This window comes from Apteryx rowi, unplaced genomic scaffold (assembly GCF_003343035.1).
Source record: "Apteryx rowi isolate R43461 unplaced genomic scaffold, aptRow1 scaffold_62, whole genome shotgun sequence".
Classification (NCBI taxonomy): Eukaryota; Metazoa; Chordata; class Aves; order Apterygiformes; family Apterygidae; genus Apteryx; species Apteryx rowi.
Genome location: NW_020450894.1, coordinates 2,005,833 through 2,024,408, shown reverse-complemented (window position 1 = coordinate 2,024,408; position 18,576 = coordinate 2,005,833). Strand labels below are relative to the sequence as shown.

Sequence of the window (18,576 nt, the reverse complement as noted above, 5' to 3'; positions counted from 1 at the left end):
GAGTTTCATGCTCCCTCTCAATGCAAACCCAGATGCAACTAAATCCAAAAGTTGAAAAAAGACAGGATTACACTGGTATAAATAACATCTCAAGCAAGCTATGTATGTTGTTTTGCCTATGTGTCAAGATATGAAATAGGTACATTTCATTAACAAATAAGGCATGATAGACCTGCTGGGTCTGTCTGACTGTTCAGAAAAGGTGGTGATTATCTGCTGCAGTATGAATGGATCTTTCATTAGGTTTCTTTTGTTTGTTTGTTTGTTTGTTGTTGGTTTTTGGGGGGGGGAGAGTATCAGATGGAAATAACAAGGTTCTGTGGTGGAAAAGTATGTGAAGGAGTTTATTTTCAAAAGGTAAGGGCTTTTTTATATATTTGAAGTCCATATGTTTCCTAAAATGCCTTTAAGTATGAACTTGCTGTTGACTTCTCTAATATGAAACAGGTTAGTATTTTATTTTTAGGTATTCTGTTCCTGCCATGGAGTTGCCTTTTTTAAAACTGTTTTTGGCACCCAAGAACTGTTCCTCAGATGGTTATTCCTATAAATGGCAACTGTTTATGAGTATTCAAGAAGTTTCACCTAAATCTCTTTAAAAAAAAAAAAAAGAGGAGGAGGAGGGAAAAGTGTAACCTTTTCTCTGTACCAAGTAGGTCAGCAAGCATTACTCCAAGGAACTTGGCAATTACAATATCAGATACTATTTCCTAGGAGCAGAAAACTTGCTGCTAGAACTAAAATAGTCTAGCAAAAATTCAATAAGATTCATCATTTTCCTTATTTGTTACACTGTTTGTTTTATGAACTCATCTTCTCCCGCCTTCATCTTTTTCCCTAAATTAAAGATAATATTTATGGTGGGACGAGGATACCTATCTCCAGATCTCAGCAAAGTACGGAGCAACTGTCCAAAAGCTATGAAGAGACTAATGGCAGAATGTTTAAAAAAGAAAAGAGATGAGAGACCCCTTTTTCCACAGGTGAGAAATGTTCCTCTTTGGTTCTCAGTTGACTTTACAATCCAAATAGGAAAAATAAGGGTCAATTATGAACTCACTAGCTAGTTCAAGATTTTTTTGTTTTTCTGATGAGTGCTCCAACACGGCTTTGTAAGGGTACTGGTTTGGTACCTGGTTAATGCTGTTTAATTAGAAATGTTCATTTTCAATCCAAAAAGCAGGTATTAAAATTACTTGTATAGTTGGAAAAGCATCTATGTGTTAGAGGAAGTTCTACTGGGCAATAGTGAAATTAATAATTGTAGTAATGCACTAATGCTTCAGAGTTGAACTTGCTGTGTATATTCTCAGAAGTCTTTTTACCCCTCTTCCAGTCCCCCAACACTATGATGGGAAACTGATAGTTTTGCCACAAAACTTGATTTATCATCCATGCTGGGAAAGGCTTGGATTCTAAGAGCAGGGTTATTTTTTAACCTTTTATTAAGTATACAGAATCAGTGTCAAAAATATTGAGCTCCCCCTACTGGCTTCGTAGTAGTGGTGTTAAGCAAACCACTTCCAAAGCTGTGTTTATGTGCAGTGATGATATAGAGGTACTAGTGCATAAACAAGGAGGTAAAGAAAAGGCGACTACAGTCATAAAGCTCACAGAGGGAAATCAGTATGCCTTTTTAAAGGGGAAAATGTGTTTTCCCAAAATATCCTTTTCAGGCTTGTGAGGAAAAAAATACCAGAGTGCAAAGTATTAATCTATTTTTAAATGTTTCTGTTTAAATTTGTGTATAAATATTTGTCTCTAATTAATTGATGTTCTGCCTTTGGTTTAATGAGACTGCTAACAACTTTGGAACACCAGATCTGATCACTGATTTTCTACTTGTTTTAGATTCTGGCCTCCATTGAGCTTCTGGCCCGGTCATTGCCAAAAATTCACCGCAGTGCATCTGAGCCCTCATTAAACCGGGCTGGCTTCCAGACAGAGGATTTTAGTCTATATGCTTGTGCTTCTCCAAAAACACCCATCCAAGCAGGGGGATACGGTGGGTTTCCAGTACACTGAAATGAAATGTGAAAGCATGTGCCTGTGTGTCTGTGTGCTGGTGTGTTCCCATGTGTGCAACACATGTATGTTCTCAGTTCCTACCAGCTATTTTTTAAGGTGTGCTGAGGGAATGAAAATTCACTTCCTAATGTTGGGTATCAGATGTGCAAAGCACAAAGTTTGTGCTGGTAAGGGATGCCTTGGGAACAGCTGGCACAAGAAGAATTATAAGGTCACTTGAGAGAAATGGGAAAAGTCACTTCAAAACAAGCAATCATCCTAAGGTCACTGGTTTTCATTTGTGCTTTGTGTGTCATTTTTTTGCCGAGTTTACTGATTGGAGTTAGTTACTCAGTAATGTATTTAATTTTAATCTACTCAAGCTGCCTTCATTTTTTTTTTCAGTTGAGGTCATTATATTTGAGCAATAGGCTTTAGATTCTTCAGTTAGTAATAGTCTCATATGTGGGAAACAAGAGGTGAAATAAACTTAGCTGCAAGGCTGAGCTCAGTCAAAACTTCTTGTGGTCAACAGAAGTTAGCAGATACGACACAGAATGCAAAGAAAGACCTTAGTGATATGTGACTTTTATTTTGAAAGTTAAGGTTTAAAATAGTGCTGCTTAGAGAACATCTCCTCCTGCAGAGGAGTGGTGGTTTGGGTGTTTTTTTTGTTTTTGGTTTTTGCCTACGTGTTCTGATGTGCTATAGTTTAGATATCTCGATGTTTTCTTACAATGCAACATAGAAGGAATTCTGAATCTCTGTTTTGCTGAACTGCAAGAATATTACTAATAATGATCCCTGTAACCTTCATTTAGCAAGGACTTCAAAATTAAAAAAAAAATTGTCTGAAGCATAACCAAATTCTTTAAAAGAAAAACACTGCTAACACTCATAATAAGAAAAGAGCATTTGAAAACATAGTTGTTTTCATAGAAATCAGTATTATAGCATGAACTCCATTAAAATGAAACATTTTAGTTACTTCAATATTGTTATTAGTACTACTGACCATATACTGTTCAGTGAGGGATTGTTTTTTTCACTTCCATGTAAAAGCTGCTAGTTTGACTGGAGGTGAGTCAGTTAGACTAGATACCTAACTGAGAAAGCTAGAAACCTTATCGAGATCATGTCGACTTTCTTGAAAGACTATTTTTCTCTGAACCGTTTCTCTGGAACTGGTAAATCAGAGTAGTGGTTCAGGTTATATCAATCTTTGGTGTCAAATATGAAAACAGTAACAACCGTGTTGTTGCATATTTTGCAATCAGGTGGCTTCTGTTTGTTTTAAACTGTTAAGCTTTTCATTTTCACAGATTATTCTGCACCAGAAGCAAGCTATTGCTGTTTTTGCTAGGACTTCAAGGGCCGGAAGTGTTCTTAATGGCTTTTATAGAGAAGCTTGCACTTTTGTTAGCAATATGCTTTTGTATTAGATCAGAAATTCAAAAAGTTTTATTTTCTGCTCTCTTTCTGGCTACTGAATCTTTTAAAGCAGGAGGTGGAGTTAGTTTACAGAGAGATAGGTAATTTCTACATTTTTCCGGCCTGATTCTAATGGCTATTTTGTCTTCTACTTTTGGAATGATTTTGAAACTAACTTTTCTTTTTTCATTATATTATGGAAGAAAATTCAGATGTTGAAATCTAGCTCTATGGAAACAGTTATTGAAGATGAAAGTTATTACTGTCTTAAAAAAATCTATTTCCCGTCTTTCTGGTGCTTCTACCTCATCTTGGCAGGCCTATCTTAAAATGAAAACAGGATTTAAGTGGATTTTTTTCCTTTTATCCATTAAATTTTCTGTTTCAGAGAGTTGAGAGAAATGCCTCTTAAGCCTTGGGGAATGGTATTCAGTGCAGGTTACAATGCCTGTCTCAGTCAGCCTAAGAGGAGGGCTGCTGAGTCTCTTGCAGAATCTAGAAACACTGCATCGCACACAGAAAAGGCTTCCTTGGGTTTCAGGAGGATGCAGAACCCTCATCACTGCCCTGCCCAGTCTTACTCTTTCTAGGATCTGCCAGATAAGTTCAAGCAAGGTATTCTTTGGAGTGGTGTTATCCTTGCTGTTGTTAAGATAGTTCTTCAGTGTTATAGGAACTACAATTATGGAAAAAATGCTGCCATCCTTAGATATATTTGGCCCCATTTCCTGCTGTATCTGTGGTCAGTGCATTAGAATTTTTCTTGTGTCACTTGAGGTTTTCTTATACGTTGAGCACCATTCTTGCATCTTTGACCAGAACATGATCTTTGCTTCTTACAAAATTTTTTTATGAAACCTAAAAGGAGGCTGTTTTTTGATGATCATTGCCATTATATGACATAAAGGCATTTGGGCATTTAACTTATGTAGTTTATAATTGCAGTTTCAATAGGATTTTGGAATATGTATAGGAGGAAGATGCCTAAATACACCTGTAGATTTGGTTAGGGTTCTTAAAAAGTGACTGCAGCTCAGCTGTATTGTTCAGAAACAAATGCCTACAGGTCTTGAAAACAGGTCTATGAGGACCCAGGCTTTTGGGAGGGATACTTTATACCATGTGAGATTCCTTTTATCTTTACATCTCCTTATCTGAGTACAGAAACAAAATATGTCTTGGTACCTTCTACTGGACTGAAGCCTCCTAAGTGCTGCTGTACATCCTCCTGAGGATACCAGCTATCCACATCAGAGTATGTTCCAAATTTTTATTTAGCCAGTGAAGAGCAGCCGTACTAGAAGATTGCTACAAGATCTGATGGAAAACTGCCTTTTTCATACTTTTCTCTGTGTCTGTGAGTGTAATCCAGGCAAGGTGGCAGATTTGGTGTAGAAATACCCTCCCTTTGATAAGTTAGTTACTCTCTACTGTGGTGGACACAGCTGGCATGGACCTAGAAGGGAAACTTCCCATTTGGATCCTTCTGAGAAAACATGGCATCTACTCTGGAATAAGGAGTACGGTTAAAATGTCATATATATCCTTTAGTGACCTTAGGAGTCCAGATCACTCATACATTTGTCAGAGTGGACCCTGGTAAACTGCATCTTAAATCCTTCCAGGAACAAGGGGCAGCTGGTTCACTCAGAACATGCCCTTATAGTATATCATGTGGACACACGAGATAACTTAATCTTTTTAGTACAGATTTTTGAGAGTGTGCATTTGAAGTAGTGTCCACTTGCTTTGCATATGACAAACATGAAAAGACTGTAGCAACTAACTCAAAAGCGCTCTATAAGAAATGTAGATTTTCAAATGCTATATGTCATTTGGAAATGAATTTCTTTGTTGCCAGTCAAAGCAAGTATCTGGAGCTCTGCATGGTAGGAGGGAAAATGTAAAAAGTGCATCAGATGTCCATCTCATAATGAATAAAAAAAGTCTCTTGTCTTTTTGCATCCCAAATTTTTAAATATGTGGTTTTATAGCATGGTAAGCTGATGGAATAGCCATGGCCTGGCTCCTACCCTTGCACTGGCAAATACTCTCTGATTCCACAAGGAGTCAGTTCAGCACAGGGTTGCGTGGGTTTCTCACCACCACCAACAGAGCGGTTCTCCAAAAATCATTAGAAAAATCTCCCTGCCCCCAGCCCGCAGGTTAGCATTTGCTAGGTCAGCTTCTTGAGCCATCTTGCCTCAGGGCCAGATAGATGGGTGCCAGTGTGGCGCAGCGGGGCGGACAGTGCTCTCCAGCTCAGGCCAGGAGGGAGAGTAGTTGCAGCTTAGATTGGCACTGGCCATTGCAGAACTGCATCCAAAGATTTAGCAGGGCAGAACTGGGATGATCCTATTCATGCAGGACAAGGTATGTCGGATGTATTCTCAAAGCTGTTGTTTCATCCATTCATTGCTCTCGGGCAAGATCTTCCTGTCCTATTAGAAAACAGTGAATTTATAGTTCAGATTATGTCACCTGACTGCATGCATCCTATATCTCGGGAGCAGGTTGCCTGTGCTTGTCCGAGTCCTCCTGTAGATGGGGTTTCTTATGGAGGATAAAGAACCAGCTACAGATATTTTACATCTTCAAAACAGAAAGGGTGACATAAAACGCTTTTTAGCTGCTCCTCAAAAAGTTCTGTTAAAACCTAGCAGGATATAGGGTTGCTGTAATGTAAATAGGTAGAGCCATCTACATTCCTCATCCAAGGAAAGCTCTTACTGGTAACCACACCTTACACATGTTCAGTCAACATAATCCTGCTGTTAGATGAACATGCTACCTAATTTGGTCACCTATTGATTTGAGACCAGATTAGCACCTGAATTTTGAAATGGGAGATTTAGCATGGGCCTATCACAGAAAATGTCTTTGCTAAGATTTCACTTAAGTGGAAGAAAAGTCTGAAAATCACCTCTTTATAGTTACTGTGCTATCTGAAATACTTCTTGACTTCTGGTCCTGTTTTTTCATTGCCCTTTCATAATTAATGGTTCATCTTTTATCTTCTGAAATCCCTGTACAACTATTAAAAGCTGAACTATTAGCAGAAATGAGCTGAAGGACAAGATGAGTAATGAGGGCGCAATCTCTTGTTTATAAATTGATTTTTAATCAGCAGTTTAGGAAAGCAGACAAAAATAAATTAAGTAGAGCATGTTTTGAAAGTATAGCTAAGCATGAATGTCATTCTTTAAAAAAAAAAAAAAAAAAAGGCTCACAGGCAATACTTGATGACCTTTTGCCCTTTTCCTCTTAAAAAGGGGGCCGGGGAGGGGAGAGAAAAAGGAAGAAAAAGTGCAAAAATTGAGGCGCTATTTACGGTATTGTGAAGAGTGAGGAAATTGGAGAAGTGTCCCGGACAGAAGCAAGAACAATTACCAAATAGAGTATTTTAGAACAAGAGTCTTATCTTTTGATAGGACTAGTAAAATAGAAATTAGAGTCATCATGAAGCATTGCCTTTTCTCCTTATGTTGTTAGAACTTAAAGCTACCACCACAGGCTCTCAAGGCGTATTTTGCTTGGGCTCTGTCACAGCCCCCTGTGCCAGCCACCCTCAGTTTAGACCTTGGGTGCACTCCCTTCTCATTTTCTGTGCCTCACAGGACCCTCTTGTCTCTACTTGCTGATTTTCTTCCTGTTCCCTCATATCAGCTATAGCAGCTGTTCCTACGAGGCCCTGTACATGCTGTTTTTCCCCTCCTACCCCCCATACTGACTGCTGGCCACTCTTCTTGGTTCCTTTCTTTATAGAGCAAGCCATTCCAACGAGTTAGTGTCAGCAGTCTAAATCTCTTTTTGCAGAGACATTTCTGATTTGTTTTCAATATGCAGAATAAAAATTTTATAAACCCAAATCAGCACAACTCTTGTTCTTGGAAAAGATGGAAGGACACCAAGATAGAGAACAATTGTTTGGATGTAACAGTATTCGCGCGCTTCCGTTGAACAGAACAAAAGGTCTGTTCCATGTATTTATCAATCCTTCACTACTGAAAGAGCTCTGAAAAATCCTGTCAAGGAAGGGGCATAAATTAACCCAAAATTCATATGAAACCCAACAAGGGGAAGTTCTATGTATGTATCTTTTTTCCATCACTCTTGAGTCCTTTTGGTTAAGCATATTTGGACATGTGTTCCTAAAAATCCTACTAGACATAATTTCTTTGTGCATGGAAGAGAAATTTTTGGTTAACACATAAGATTAAGAGGATGAGTGTCTTAGTTTCAGCTTCTGTTCAAAGCTCTGTGGCAAACTTCATAAGACTTTAGGCAGCAAATTTGCTCTGTGCTATAGTTTCATCGTCTTTGAAATGAGTCTGTATATCTGACAGCATGCTGAGACTAAATAAATGATATAGAGTGTCTTGAGGTCATTGCATGGGAAAACACTGTGTAGAATTATTGCTTATTCAGTAATTCTGAAGTAAGTATAGGTTGCTCTATTTCCTTGTGCTCCCTATTAGTGATCCCTAACTTCTGGTCTGGGAGTGAATAGCCAATCTTGTAAAAAAAAATTTTTTTTTCTCTCTCACAGTAGGGTGCTATGTTGGTGTGTAAGCCAGGTTCTAATATTTTTTAATACAGGCACTTTAGTGCATACAGTCCTTAAAGGTTAACATGTGTGTAGAATAGTTCTTTGTTACAAACCAGTTTTCCACCAGGGTAGAGATTAGTCTGCAGTCTGACACATTTATTGCAACTGTCACTTTTCAGCTGGATGCATGTGCAATAGGGAGTTTAAAGTGAAATTAAACTGACACATTTTATTTTTAAATCCATGATGAATTAGACACTGCTTGAACTTTCAGGCCTCTGTCCTGGGAAGAATGGGTACAGCTTGCTTTTAAGAAATTCTTTTTTCAGTAAAATATGCTGGCTCTGTATTCAATGTTCTTTCACTACGTAGTCTTTTATGTTTTATTTTTAACAGTTTGCATTTTTTTTTAACATCTTTTATATTTAATCTAATGTTCAACTAGTCTGGAGAGAATCTCTGACCACCTAATAATTGAGATCACCTTTTTAAACCAAGCTCTTGTCCTCCCTCTACAGGAGAATTTGCAGCGTTCAAGTAGCCACAGCACCATGGCAGCACCCACTCTGTTATTTAAGTCTTGTGTTCCTACAGTTTCTTAACATCAAAACTCTATTCTGCTCCTCAACACCTAAGTAATTTAGAAAAGGTATCCATAAGCTTAAAAGTGGAGCAGAATGGAACTGCCAGTCCAACACAATGGGGAAAAAAGTACCTTTTTAGGAACCAGAATACTCTGCTGCCAGTGTTTCTCCTTCAACACAAAACACCACGTGCATTCGGAGACCCACAATGGCTGCCTGTGCCCTTGGCATCATTCCCAGGAGAGAGGAGAGGGCACTCGTGGTTTGACTTTGGTGCTCAGGCATGAGGGGATGGAACTGCTGCTGCAACTTAGGAGACTTGCTTTGGATGGTCTGCCAGTCGGCTTTCTCCCTCTAACAACATATCATCAGAGGCTGAATATCTGATGAGTGCTAATTAAAAGAATCATCCTCCGTTCTGCTCTTTTCTTCCTGGTGTGCTCACTGATTTATGGACAATGCAGTATCCCCTTTTCATTGTATTGCAATGTCAAACACCAAAATCTGCCTATATTATTGGGTTTTATTCAAGTAAAATTAAAATTATGGGGTGATGGAGCTGGAGATGATGTTATTCTAAAGTCAAAGAGGTTAATCTAAAGGAAAAGGGGATGCTGCTGCACCTTTTTTCAGATCTACTTTATCACTTTTTCGAAAAAAACAAAAAACAACCACCAACCTTAACCATTTTCCTTTTCCAGTATTTTCTTGGTGTGTGCATATATGGCATCTTTTAGAAGGATTAGGTAAATCCTTCTTTTGTTGGTCCAGCAACAAACTGAAGTTAACAAAAAATGTGGTGAGATTGTCCTCTTTTTTTTTTTTCTTTTGTATCATCTGATACAATGTATTTATCAGAGATGCTACTATGGCATCTGAAGTCTGTAGAATTCCTGATACAGACTGTGAATGGTGTATGTACCTACTTTAAAAGTTTTATTTTAAAAGAGGGTGCAGGTTAATGCCAGGTACCTTACCAATATGTAATGTTTTCATAAATGGGGAAAAAAGTTCTCAGGTTGAATTGAATACAAATACAAAACCCCCTAGAATTAGACATTCCAAAAATTATGTTTTGGTACTTTTGAGAGCTTTTTTTAAAGGATTTTCATCCTGTTAACTAAACGTCCTCTGATAAGTGTGTGTGTAAATGTGGAGCATCTTGTCCTAATGGCAAGTTGTTGGATTAAAACAAAACAAAACGGTACTTGCTGGATCCATGCTGACTACTTCTCCTCTCATTGCTTTCTTCCCTTTGATCTCTTCCTCCCTTACGTTCGTCTTTCCCTTTTGTACACTTTGCAAACTAGGATGAAGGTGGCGGTGTCTGCATTCAAGTGCTTTGTTTTCCTGTCCTCCGGTCCTGGTTTCCAAATGGTTGGTAGCTTTCTGACAAGTTACCCAGTCAGGAAAAAAAATAAAATAAAAAAAAAATCAAAGTTCTGCACATCGTTTGCCTCTAGTAGAATATCTTGTGATGTGATCTGTTTGCAGAGTTCTCTGGTATGTGGTATTAAATGTAAATCATTTGTACAGAGGCAAGTCAGACCACGTTAGAAAGAAATTCAAGCTCAGACAGAAGTTTTCAGAATTGAATTCATATCTGCCTTATACCATTCCAGGAGGCAGGAGGACTGACCTGGCCCGAGCTGGGAGGTTTTTGCAAGGGGGGTGGGGGGGGAAGGGGGGATGAGAGAGAGGTAAACAAAATCGTGACAAATAAATGAAGGAGTTAAATGTGCGTAAATGTGGTGTCCCTACTAAACGTGTGTGTCTTGGGTGAAGACGCTGTCTTTCCCTCACTAGGAGAGTTGGACTGCTTCTGTCTGCAGAAGGTTGCTCCCGGGCTGAGGGAGAAAGGCACGTCGGTAGTGGAACATGCTTGTAAAACCCTGGAGTTCCGCAGTGCTGCTGGTAGTCTGATTTGTTTGTCAGTGAATATTTATAGGGACCAGACTAATCTGAAGTGGGAATTATAACTGAAATACTGTGTATTCATATTAATTCCACAAACATTAGCAAGACAGCAATAGTGAATGACTTAATAGTCACTATGAGAATGAAGTGATTCATGTTGGTACATGAATAGAATTGATTTTGTGTACAGGATGCATTTGAAAAAAAAAAAAGAAAGCACAACTTTTTTCTTGTCTGCTATGGGTCTTCAGATGCTGTAAGGTTTTTTTTTGTTTGTTTGTATGTTTGTTTCTTCTTGAGATTGGCAAGAATTGAAATAGTAGCAATAGCCACTTTCCAGTGTGGAGAAGCTAATGAAGTGAGCAGTGGTGTGCAGACCAGTGAAACAGCGCTCGCTGCTGCTGAAGTGACAGAACATAGTAATAATCTAAGACAGATATTGAACTGAGGTGGAAGGTGTCTAGGGACAATGTGGTCAGCAGGAAGGTGAGAATATTTGCAAATATAAACTCCAGGAGAGTGAAGTCACTATTCATTCCCCTTTCAACCCTCTCGTTGTTACACCCCGTGTATGGGCTTTGGCCTAAACTGTAAATGTAGGGCATACTGGAAATTAGTATTCTTTTGAAGAAACTGTTGCCAGGGCATGTACATGTGGTTCAAGAGCGATTTGTTTCACAGAGGTTGTTTAAAAACCCTAGTTTCGTTCCACAAGGCCATGCTAGCAGAAAACTGTTCTGCTAAAATATAACTGTTAGGAATTTCATTCTATCTTTGCTTAAAATGAACTTATTTTTGTGAAGATTCATTACCCATTAGTCTACAATATGCTTCTTGAGCCCATAGGAAAAGCACAAGGAAAACTGCTATCCTTGTCCATGCAAAGCACTTTATAAGTAACACGTGATCTTTGGGGTTTTTATTACTGAGGTTTGTTTGTTTTGTTATTTTGTTTCTCTGTTTTGTTTTTTTCCCTGAGGAATGTGCAAGTTGTTTGGCTGCTGTTTAGAGAAGTCCTTTCAGGATGCGTTTCTACTGGCTTTCACATTTGTTTGTTTCCCTCCAGCTAGCTGTAGTAATGTGTGTTTGTCTTTAAAAGGTCCCACTTAATCCTCATGCAAAACTTTGGAGTAAATTTGGTTTGTAAATAATTGATTTTTTTTTTAATCTTTTCCTTCAGGAATTACTCTGGATGTCTTGCATGCCTTCAGAATCAGTCTTAACAGTGCCCTGTAGATGTTTTAGTGAATGGGGAGACGAGCCCCATGTAGAATGAAGGAAGTAAATTGAAATGAAATGACAGCTACATTCATGTTGATCACACCAAATTTCTTAAGCTTCCCTATGATGTCCCAACCATGTGTCCATGCCATAGTATGGAACTGTTGGTACATATTTTGTTTGTGTGTGCATGTTGGGACATACTTCTAGACAGTCATGTTGCTTTTAGCTCTGCAGTATCTAATATCTAATAAAATATTTTCAAAACTGCCACTATATAATCCCACCTCTTCTTGAGGTCTTTATTAACTACGCACACCTACACATACCTCTTCTGTCTTCTTCACCCTCCCCCTGCCCTTCCTTTACCATACAGTTAGAAGAGACCTGCAAAGTTATCTGTTGCCACTTCCCCATCAGTACATGGTTATTTGCTATGGTGTATTTGCTGGAACTGGAATATCATAGTGGAGCTTAAACCAAATAGTATGAACGTAGAGGCCTGATTATTTTCCAAGTAATTTCCACATGAATTAAGTCCTAAATGGCCCCAGATACAATTAGTTTATTAGTCATTTGTTTTTCACTAAACTCATGTAGGTCATTAAATGAATCCACTTCTGCTTTTTATGCTTACCTAAAGCATCTTTTCTTGTACTTGAATGCTTTAGCAGCTGATGATGATGCAGACTGAGGCCAAATACTGCCATCTTATCATGGCCTCTCAAAATCACTTAGAGTAATCTGTGCTCATGAGAGGCAGAATTTGGCCTTTATGACATAAAATGAATGATATGCTAACTGTTGATAAATATCATGTCTTCCCACAAATGCCCCAATAGGAAAAAAAACACACTGAAGATCATACGTAAATAGGTTTGCTTCTGTGTTTGTATGGTGATCTAAATGCATTTTACAGAACATTTGGGAAACCAGATCCCCAAAGACCTAACAATCAAGTCTAAGTTGAAGTTTTGATAACTGGAAGGGCTGAATTTAGGGAAGAAGCATGCAGACATTTCACATCCGTGCAGCCTATAGATTTCATTCCCTTCTTGACTGTGAGTGTAGCATGTGTAGCACGAACTATTCATAGTACTGTAGACAACGTGTCTTCTATCTGTTGAAAAAAAATCACCAGTAGCATAATATGACAGGCAAAGTTTCTAGGTACAGTCAAGTCCAGTTAAAAATCAGCCGCATAAATGGACTATTATGGCTTCACTTTGAAGGTGCTGGGTGTTCTGTAGTGTTGTTACTCATTTACATAGAAGTTTATCAAACAAACTTTCCATTTACTGCTGCCTTGTTAATATGCATTTGCACTTCATATTTGTTTTGGCACACATTATAAATATCTTAATAAGTAAGCTCATCAAAAGAACAGAGTAAAGCTGAACTGTTAAAACTTTTTGTTTGCCTTTAAGTTTCAAGGATGCTAACACAGAAACTAGGGAAGTCAGTACCATGACAGCAGTAAATAATTATAAAATTGTGGAATGAGGAAGCTGTTTAAAAACTGCAGAATATGGAGAATACCAAGAGTAAGTTGAAGTGAAAACTAGCACATATATTTTATTTAGAAAAGAAAGATACCAAGACCCTCTATTAAATGGTTTACATAGGGATCCCCAAAAACAGTCTTTGTAGTTTGCCAAATGATCATGTGCCTTCACAACTTAAAAGTACAACAGAATGTAAGCCAGGTGCTTTAAAACTAGAGCAGTGGCTTTGGTTTACTTCTCATGCAGTAGTTTTGTATATAGCTATTACTTTAAATTGGCAATTTTGGAGAGGGTAAACAAATGTAAAGGATCAAGGAGGACAAAGAGTGTTCCCCCAAATACCTATTAACCAGGAATTGAAGGATACCTAATTCAGTTACAGTAAACCTGCTGCGTGAAATCTGCTCTGTTGAAAGTAAAATGATGTTCATTTAACTTAAAAGTAAATAAGCCTTCTCCCGCTCCACAAACACAAAGATCTTGTTAAAGAAATGTGATGTAAAGCTTTGAAGAGGCCTGAAGTTGTACCATTAGGGAATGAGACAAAAGATGAAAAATGAGAGCTAGTTTAGGAGAAATTGATGATATGTTGTTAAAATCCACACCGTTCAGAGCATAGAACTAATTTCCTGATCCAGAGGGTGCAATTAGTTTTGTTTTATGAAGTATCAGCAGGTTTCCTTAGTTCTTTTTCAGGCCTCTTGCAATTTCTCAACAATGCAGGCTCCAGTTTAGTGGTCACATATTCTGTTATTGCACATTAACCTTGGGAGATAATAGGTATCTTGTCAGGTGAGGGACAACCAATATGTTTGAATTTGATTTGTTCAAATTTCAAACTGTTACATAGGCTTCTGGCAGTACCTAACTACTAGTGTCATATTTAACCTATTTGCCCATAAGGACAAAAGAATGGTTTTTGATGTTAGTGCTTTCTCAGATCTTTTCCTTTTCTTCTTTGGGACAAGACTTTGGACATAATTCTAAATTACAAAATTATGTCTAAATGCACAGTTCATACAAAATATCAGATTGATTTTAATTTGTCTTTGTTCCTTTTATAAATCATAGTGTAATTTTTAAAAGTGTTTTACTAACATTCCAGGAACTATCTGGAATCCTTCTACCTACCCCATATTTTGCACTAAAAGTTCACCTAAGGTGATGGTTGTGTGTTTTGATTAAACTCATAAGGAAACTATTTCCCTATTTTGCCAAGAGAAAGGGGGCTGATGGGAGCGTTTAGGGACTTGTAAACTACCTAGGCATTTGCTTTGTAGCATCACAGCAGCAGTGTGTTCAACTCATCCAGCCTCCTTAAGAGCTGACAGTGGCCTGTCCAGTCACTTTGTCTAGTTTGTTATCGCATCTGCAGCAGCTGTACTTTAAGAATAAGCCTTGTGTGACATTTACTTTTGAGCAAGTAAAACACAAAAGCAAAAGATTATATATTCTTTTTGTTTGGGTTTGAAAAATGGTTGATTTTTGTTTTAATGAATGTCATTCTGTGTTGCATTTGTGTATTCACCCTCGTTGAAAAGAAAATCTGTTTGTGTGTTTGGGAGTTTAATGGAACATTAGGAGAAGCAATGAAGCCCACCATCTGGGCACAGATGTTGGGTCTAGGGGCAAAATGGACCAAACATAGGTGTTGGGTTATTTTGGGATGGTGGGGGGTTGTGAGGGCATAATTTAAATTAACTCTGTCTAAAATAAAATGTAAGTAAGTGCAATAAATGTGCTTTTTTATTCAAAGCTGTGAACCTTTAGAGAAAAACAAAAAACATAAAACAAAAAATATGCACATCATTCCTTCATGAGCCTTGTGTCCTTCCTGCCTCCCCTTCCTCCCCCCTCTCCACACAACTTCTCCTCAACTGATGGAAACCTGACAGTGGTCAACTTGCATGTTTTGGCTATCCAAATTATGCCATTGGTTTTTTTGCAGTCATCTCGTTTGGTGGGACTGAGGAAAGTCCCGCCACTCCTTGCCACCCTTGAAATTCCTTTGGGCACTAGTGCTGGAGCGTGCTCCAGTTGGAGCAAGGTCTACCAATCTTCTGGATGCAAGAGCTAGACCGTGCGCTCTGTCGATTGTCCTGAGCGCAAGGACAGTGCTTGTTCCAGCCCCTTGGCTACACCAGCCTGCTTGGGTAGCAACTTCCCTCCCCACCTCCCTGTTTCAGTTCTAGCGATGGTCTCTCGGGGCTGGGCGGATGACCTTTTCCTTTAGCAATTGCAAAGCTAATCAGCTGTCAGCACCCTAATTGGATCCCTTTTTTTCTATGTCAAAACATACATGCAGACTGGCCACTGTTGCCTTCTGTGACTCTGCCTTGTTTTGAAGGAATAGGTATACGTTTGTAATCTGTTGTGCAGTAGTTGCACTCTCTCTCTTTCTCACTTGAGAGCATGCTGCTTTTCCTAGATTAGGAAAGGTGCACCAGTCTCTTGGGGGGCTTTCCACAAAAGACTCAATGCATACGTTTCATTAAAAAGTGATGGAAGGTATCGCATGCGGTAGTTGGACCCTGTGGGGGAATAAGAGAGGACTGGCTTGTTTAGAGTATATAGATAGTATATAAATCTATATCCTTTAAACTTGACTTTTTAATATATAGTCAAGGCAATGGCATTACCTCATAATACAGAGGCTTGTTTATGAAAGGCAAAGTATCTAGTAAGGAGAGGAAAGGGAAATTTCTAAACAGGTTTTTTTTTTTTTTTTGGTTTGTTTCTTAGTGCAATGAAATGTATGTCCCACCAATTTAGACTGCTAACACAACATTCCTTTCAGCTGTATTTTTTTTTTAACCACCAGAGGTTTGCAAGGGGCTTATGACTGCAAAATAGAAGGTCTGGTCCAATTACTTAAAACAATTGTGTTTGTTAGGTTTCCATAGCTGCTTTTTAAAATCTACAATGGAGTAATTGTTTTGAAACTTGTATTTATTTTTTAATTCATAACAATGTTTATTTTCAGTTTTCTGTTACATAGGTCATGGCAACTCCCCTTCTTTCCTTCTCAAGTTTCCCCTTTAATTGCCAATACAATTTATATTTCTTGTTTGTTTCCCCCCCCCCTTTACTTTTGTTGTCCCTTCATTTGTACTTTGGAGTTTTTCTCATGTAAATTTGTACAATGGGAAATATTGTCCAGTTTGGTTAGAGAGCATGGAGACTTAAAACATATTAAAATTTGATAGCTGAATTCAGATTGAAGAAAAACTATTTCTGTGTAAAGTTATTTAAAGAACTCTGTATTATATAAAAGGCAAAAAGTTCTATGTACTTGATGTGAATATGAGAATACTGCTATAATAAAGATTGACTGCATGGATAAGTCTGAAGCAGAAGTTTATTTATCATGTAATTCACAAGTCATCCTCTCCCTGATGTTCCAGAGGGGTGACCAAGGTGGTTTACTGGGAGTGAAAACAAATTTACTTTGACCTTGTTGATTTAGAACATAGCTCTGGCAAAAACCATGGAGCTGTTTCTCCAAACAAAATAACCCAACCAATTTCAAATCTTCCTTATGTGCTTAGCCCTAAGCCACTTTTACCTTTGCAAAAGACTTTATTTCACAAAATTTAATGTGACATCTTGTATCACCAAGGAAAATTCCCCTTCACCCTATGGAAAGCTTGGTGCAAGTTAGTCTGTGTTCTCTTCACAGCAGTTCTACCTGCTTCTATAGAAGCTGGTATTCCAGGATACTGAAGACTTCAGTAAAAATTCCTTTGAAGTTAGTTTCATCACAGTTCTAACATCAACAAATTGTATAATTTCCCCCACTTTGTCTGCCACCTAGTCAATAAGATGATAGGATTCTTACCTACTCAAATAAGTTTAAAAAACCTTTATGTGAATGTAGATGTATCCCCTTCTCAAGGGGAGCACATTATATTATCAAGGAAAAACAACAGAGGCTCATTCAGATTCAAATACCTCACCTCTGAAGCTGTAACTGTTCATTCCCTAGGAGCCATGTAGCATTCAAAAACAAAGCACAACTTAGGTTAGAGTTTGTTTACAATTAATATTTATTGAAACAAGGACAGAAGAGCCAAAGCTGTAGTTCCAGGGATCTCGCCACACAACCTGCAAGTAACACAAGACAACACTCAGAATCTTTTGCCAGTCACTCTCCTGCGGCTGAGGGCAGAAGACCTCCTCAATAGTGACCCTCCTGCCTTCAGCAGTAGTTGAAGTTCTTGAAGTTTTACAGTCATAATATGAAACAGCAGCTTAAGTGATAGGGCAATTAAAGAATAAAAACAAGCAAAAAAAACAATGCTTAGTAGAAGGAAGAATTTTAAGGGTCTCTGTCTAGTAACAGAGCATGTCTCAAAGTTGGAGAACATTGTCTATAGTACAGCATAAACCCATAAAATAGTTTAAGTGGCAGTAATTAAGCTACAACTCTCATGAAAAAAGAAAAAGTTGTAAGATTGCACAGTCATGTATTGCCAAAACTAGACTACCAGGACTCAAGCTTTCAGCTACCCACCCAGGAAAAGTGTGGGCAGACAGTAAAAGTGCGGGCAGACAGTAAAAGTGCAAAAACTATCTGCATTCTGTAGAATGCAGATTTGCCACATTTACCTTTGAAACTGTGTGAGCAGCTGCAGAAAGTAGGGGCGCTTTTAGCAGCAACAACAGAAAAGGAGTGTTGCAGAGTGCCATGCTCAATGCCATGCACTCCCTGACCCTGTTGCAATCAGGAGCTTTAAAGAAATACAGTCCAGCAGCTGCACAGTCTGGACTGCGCCTGCAGTGGCAACTATGCTCATCGCTGTTTAAAGTGAGCCACGACCGGAGCTGCCGTGTAAGTGTACTTTTAAGCGCTAGGCAGCTGAAGTGCAGTCCCCTCCATAAGGCACCATGGAAGAAAAGAGAAAAGCGTTCAAAAGTCTCCTCCGACCCCGGCGAGGGAGCGGGACGCCCCGCGGGGGCAGGGCGTACCGGGCGGCTGCGGGGAACGCCTACTCCGCGTCGTCGGGGGGGATGCCCAGCTCCTCGTCCGTCCACGCCGCGGGGTCGGGGTAGGGGAAGTGGCCCTGCGGCGAGAGGCACGGTCACAGCGGGGCCAGGCCCGGCCCCCCCCGCCGCCGCCGCCGCCGCCGCGCCGGCCTCACCAGCACCATGTCCGAGCTGTGCCAGAAGTGCCAGAGGATCCAGAACCACATGAAGCCGGCCAGGGCCTCGCTGCGGATCACCTGCGCCCGCGTCAGCTGCGGGAACTGCCGGTACCGCGGCTCGATGTGCACCCCGCCGCCCGCGCTGCAACACACCGCACCGGGACCGCGTCACTCCCGCCCCGCCACTCCGCTCCGCTCCTCTCCTCCCCGCTCCGGCC

General features: G+C 39.4%; 2 protein-coding genes across 7 annotated transcripts in view; one reads left to right on the top strand and one right to left on the bottom strand.

Annotated features, from left to right (window-relative positions):
* The window catches only part of BRAF (B-Raf proto-oncogene, serine/threonine kinase), an 88,646-nt gene extending 72,089 nt beyond the window's left edge, over positions 1-16,557 (top strand). For 4 of the 6 annotated variants that reach the window (XM_026083917.1, XM_026083915.1, XM_026083914.1 and 1 more), the window contains exons 16-18: positions 849-983; positions 1,852-2,005; positions 11,669-16,557. In XM_026083917.1, the coding sequence (XP_025939702.1) occupies positions 849-983; positions 1,852-2,005; positions 11,669-11,724 (345 nt within the window). In that variant the 3' untranslated portion in view covers positions 11,725-16,557. Of the gene's footprint in view, positions 1-848; positions 984-1,851; positions 2,006-8,505 lie in introns of all 6 variants that reach the window. The other 2 variants (XM_026083919.1, XM_026083916.1) reach the window with 1 other exon arrangement.
* A 679-nt stretch (positions 16,558-17,236) lies between these two features.
* NDUFB2 (NADH:ubiquinone oxidoreductase subunit B2) overlaps positions 17,237-18,576 on the bottom strand; it is a 2,252-nt gene continuing 912 nt past the window's right edge. The window contains exons 3-5 of the mRNA XM_026083880.1: positions 18,356-18,500; positions 18,183-18,277; positions 17,237-17,318 (exon numbers count right to left, since the gene is read on the bottom strand). Of these exons, the coding sequence (XP_025939665.1) occupies positions 18,203-18,277; positions 18,356-18,500 (220 nt within the window). The 3' untranslated portion in view covers positions 17,237-17,318; positions 18,183-18,202. The remainder of the gene's footprint in view (positions 17,319-18,182; positions 18,278-18,355; positions 18,501-18,576) is intronic.